The following is a 3,990-nucleotide window of genomic DNA, read 5'->3' as shown; positions in this document are numbered from 1 at the left end:
GTGTGGTTTGATGAGATTGGGAGAAAGTTGAAGTATCATTAGATAAATCATATTTAACGTATTGAGTAATTTATTTATTTTACCACAATATATCGAATGAGGCATCAAACTGAGAGTCATTACGAGCTGATTACAATATTTTGTTTATAATAAGAAAAAAAAAGTATAATTGGTAAAGTAATATTGGAATCATATCCTCATCAGATAACGATCCTGTTTCAAAGCCAGCGCCTAACTTGCACTTGTGTCTTGATACCGCCGGCGATATCTTAGGTCCGTACCTATAGGACATAGTTCTAGGCAGTATATAAGCGCTAGTTATCTTACATTGAGACACATATCAAGCCCTAGAGCTTAGTACACTAACGTATCTTAGGACCCTAGGATAAAACCACAAAATGTTCGCAAAGGTAAATAAGGGTTGATTTAAAAAGATCTATTTATCCTTAAAATTTCATGTTTCCTTTAGATTGAGGTCGCCGTTATTAACATTAACATTGTTTCTTTAATTATGACATAAAATGTTTCACCATTAGTCAAAACTAACATTGTTACTATAATTCTTTCAACCCTTAATTTGTAAACTTTATTGGCATTAATGTCCATTTAAAATATTTTATATATAAATATTGCTCCTAATTCGATTATCAAGTCAATTCCAAAATTGCTCAATTCTTATTTAACCTACCGTAATTTGAACGTTACATTACATTTATATCATGATATAATAAATTGAAATATTAAAAATATATGCAATTACTTCGTGAAATATGTCTATGTATTGCAATAACGGCTAAATGGTCTATTTATATTAATGATTTCAGACGATAGTAGCGTGCGCATTACTCGCAGTGGCCCGGGGTGGCTTGCTGGCAGGACACGGAGCTATATCCTCACAGAGCATCGTACTTGGCCACCCAGCTCCAGCTGCTCCAGCTATCGCAGCACCAGCCATCAGCTATGGCGGCTATGGTGGCTATGGAGGTTACGGTATAGGTAATCAAAGGAAAATGACAAATTGTCGATTAGTTTGTGAAAGCTTAGTAGCGTGACTATTTGTTTATTAGTAAAGTCATATTTGAAAATGACTCAAAATCCTAAAAGGCTAGTTTCACTGCTTCCTAAAATGGTCTCCGATGACCTATTTGACACTTTTGACGTAAATTTTGATACTTTGTTTGCCGTTTTAACAGACATATGAGCTAAACAAAACTCGGATATGAAGAAATTTATTATTGTTGTATATAACAGTATTATATATTACATATTGTATATTTATTCAGCTACTTAAAAGCCCAAAAAATATATCATAAATGATGATTGTTTCTTTTATATCGATTGCTTTAATATCTATCTGATTTGCCTTTATTTTCTATCATAAACCTAATCTACTTAATTCTCAATTAACCTTTGTCTAACTGTTAATTGCAATCAAAGGTAAAGGTGTATTGCAGGTCACAGCGCGGTCGTGGCGCACGCGCCGGTTATTCACGCGCCCGTCGCGCACGCCGTTGCCCCTGTTGAAGTATATGTTAGTATTATAATTAATTATTTCTTCTCATCCTTCACGAATACAAACTACTATACTAGTATTCTATATTGCGAAGATAGTAACTTCAATAGTAGGTTTTAGTGGTAGGTATTAGGTAGGTTACAAGGATATTTAATAGTTTTAAACAGAGACCATTAAAATCCCTTTGAATAGAACAGAAGTATGATAAAAATACACAATAAAAAAGAAGGTATTTTGAATACGTTTGATTTTAGAAATTGATGCACATAGTTGTATGAAAGTATTAAATATGAAAAAAAATAAAAAGGAAGAAAAATGGTCGGTCCGGATACACCTTCCAGAATTTGATGAACCTCATCAATATTATTACTTTATTATAAATAACTCGTCAAGATTACAAGCTTTAATATGATCAGCACTCTTTTGTCATTTTAAACCTATTTCCTACACATATTAATATCATAGAAATGAATGCTGATTTGACTTATTTAAAAAAGAAAAACTACCAAAATTATTTCGAAAATCATATCATTCGGAAAAAGTTACATTATTCCTGTTTGACATTGTCCAATTTCTTTTTTTTTGTAATTATCTCAGCTAGTGTCTAATATTCCCAAATTGTGCAGTCCCACCCCCGCTACCAATTCAATTATGGCGTCGCCGACGGCCACACTGGTGATCACAAGAGCCAATGGGAAGCGCGTGATGGAGATGTCGTCAAGGGCCAGTACCAACTAGTTGAGCCCGATGGCACCGTCCGTACCGTCAACTACTCTGCTGATGACCATAATGGGTATGTTTGGTTGCCTCCTTGTTACAGTTAGCGTTTCGTGCATTGAATTAGTTTGAATCCCGGACTATAGATAAAATATGATGCTATCCGGAGCTAACCCTAAAATGGTTTTCGTTGTTGGAAGTATAAGAAATTTATACTTATCACTCATTTATTAGGTAAACTTCCAAAAGCAGTTGTAGTAGTAGTGGGAAGTATGACCACGATGTTACCTAAAAAAATCTTTAATAAGTATATAGGGCATAGAGTCAGTGGAATCAAAAGATCAAATGTGTGCTTATATGTAGTTTGTGCATCCATGATGTTATATATATATATATATATATATATCTGTGTAACTTCTAGTTACGCTTCACATTAGCTTTCGAATTTAATTCTAGTTAACGTCATTAGTTTACGAATTCGCAGCACATTTGTTTCATGGGGTTGTTATATTCGTAGATTCAACGCGGTGGTGAGCAGGCAGGGGCACGCCGCGCACCCCGCGCCGGCGGTGGCGGTGGCGCACGCGCCCGTCGCGATAGCCGCGCCCGCTCATGGCGGCCTCCTCCATGGCCTCCATGGCTAAACGACCTCTTCTTCTCTCTTACTTAGGATAAGCCGCTCACGATGTATATGAATGCTTGGTAACGGTACAACGAACGCTTGAAGGCACAGCGTTTCATAAGGTGTATCTCTCAGGGACGGTGGCCCAAGTCATTACACTCCATTAGAGTCTTGACTATTGTATTATACTTTCTTGTAGTTTTAAGCTTTCATTTCATTTTGTTATACATTTTATGAAACGTTAGATAATGCCTGCGGGGTGCTGGGTGTAGACTCCGGTGTAATGCTCAGTGTTAAATATATTTTTTTCATACAAATTGTTTCGTTTTCTTTTTTATTGACCCGCCGATCGTAAAAGTACATTCACTACCACTATTACTGGCGATCTCAAAATTTAAACTCGTTTTTCTACCCTACATTTTGAGAAGAATACGTAACTTTTGGGCGTAATACGGACTTTGAATAATATAAAAAGAGTGTAATTTTTCGAACCAGTATCACTTCGATTTCAATACACATACCTTCAAGAGTAAAAACATGATTTCGAAAGTAAGTTGATAAATTGAATTTTATTTCATATTATATTTTATTAAAGCATTTTCTAAGATTAATAATATACAAAGTTGTTTTTATTTATTAACATTAACAGTTAGATATTCTAATCAATTATTGTGTTTCAGGTGTTCATAATCGCGGCTGCATTCATAGCAGTTAGCGCACAGGAACATTATCCGTACGGCCACGCAACCTCATCTCAATCAATAATTCGTCATGACATTGCTCAAAACCAACACGGTTACAATGTCCAACCGATTGCCGTACAAGCTCCTGTCTATCAAGCTGCCCCTATCGCTCATCAACCTTTAACTTTACAACACGCAGCACCTATTAGACAAGCCGCGTCTATCATCCAGTCTATTCCCTCTATTTCTTACTCTCCAGTCATTTCTCATGCTGCCCCTGCCGTCTCTCATGCTTCTCCAATCATTTCACAATCTGCTCCTGTATACGCTCACTCTGCCCCTGTATACGCCCAATCTGCTCCTATTTACTCTCACGGCGCCCCCGTTATCTCTCACGTAGGCTCCTCTATATCTCATTCTGCTCCTATTATTTCACACGCTGCTCCCATCATCTC

General features: G+C 36.5%; 2 protein-coding genes across 4 annotated transcripts in view; both read left to right on the top strand.

Moving 5' to 3' along the window:
* Positions 1-252: 252 nt before the first annotated feature.
* LOC119831545 (cuticle protein 7-like) lies at positions 253-3,167 on the top strand. The gene is made up of 5 exons (XM_038354953.1): positions 253-410; positions 825-996; positions 1,455-1,531; positions 2,140-2,306; positions 2,748-3,167. The coding sequence occupies exons 1-5, from the start codon at positions 399-401 to the stop codon at positions 2,872-2,874; spliced, it is 555 nt and encodes a 184-aa protein (XP_038210881.1). The 5' UTR covers positions 253-398; the 3' UTR covers positions 2,875-3,167.
* A 125-nt stretch (positions 3,168-3,292) lies between these two features.
* LOC119831535 (cuticle protein 16.5-like) overlaps positions 3,293-3,990 on the top strand; it is a 1,936-nt gene continuing 1,238 nt past the window's right edge. Inside the window, exons 1-2 of one of the 3 annotated variants that reach the window (XM_038354942.1) lie at positions 3,293-3,401; positions 3,533-3,886. In XM_038354942.1, coding sequence (XP_038210870.1) covers positions 3,390-3,401; positions 3,533-3,886 — 366 coding nt within the window. In that variant the 5' untranslated portion in view covers positions 3,293-3,389. Of the gene's footprint in view, positions 3,402-3,532; positions 3,908-3,990 lie in introns of all 3 variants that reach the window. The other 2 variants (XM_038354941.1, XM_038354944.1) reach the window with 2 other exon arrangements.

This window comes from Zerene cesonia, chromosome 13, assembly GCF_012273895.1.
Source record: "Zerene cesonia ecotype Mississippi chromosome 13, Zerene_cesonia_1.1, whole genome shotgun sequence".
Lineage (NCBI taxonomy): Eukaryota > Metazoa > Arthropoda > Insecta > Lepidoptera > Pieridae > Zerene > Zerene cesonia.
This window is presented reverse-complemented; position numbering and strand designations above follow the sequence as displayed.

Excerpts from the sequence above, each read along its gene's own strand:
- LOC119831545 (XM_038354953.1), top strand. Across the intron at positions 1,532-2,139 it reads TTGCCCCTGTTGAAGTATAT|TCCCACCCCCGCTACCAATT; the intron begins GTTAGTATTATA and ends CAAATTGTGCAG. Across the intron at positions 2,307-2,747 it reads TCTGCTGATGACCATAATGG|ATTCAACGCGGTGGTGAGCA; the intron begins GTATGTTTGGTT and ends TTATATTCGTAG.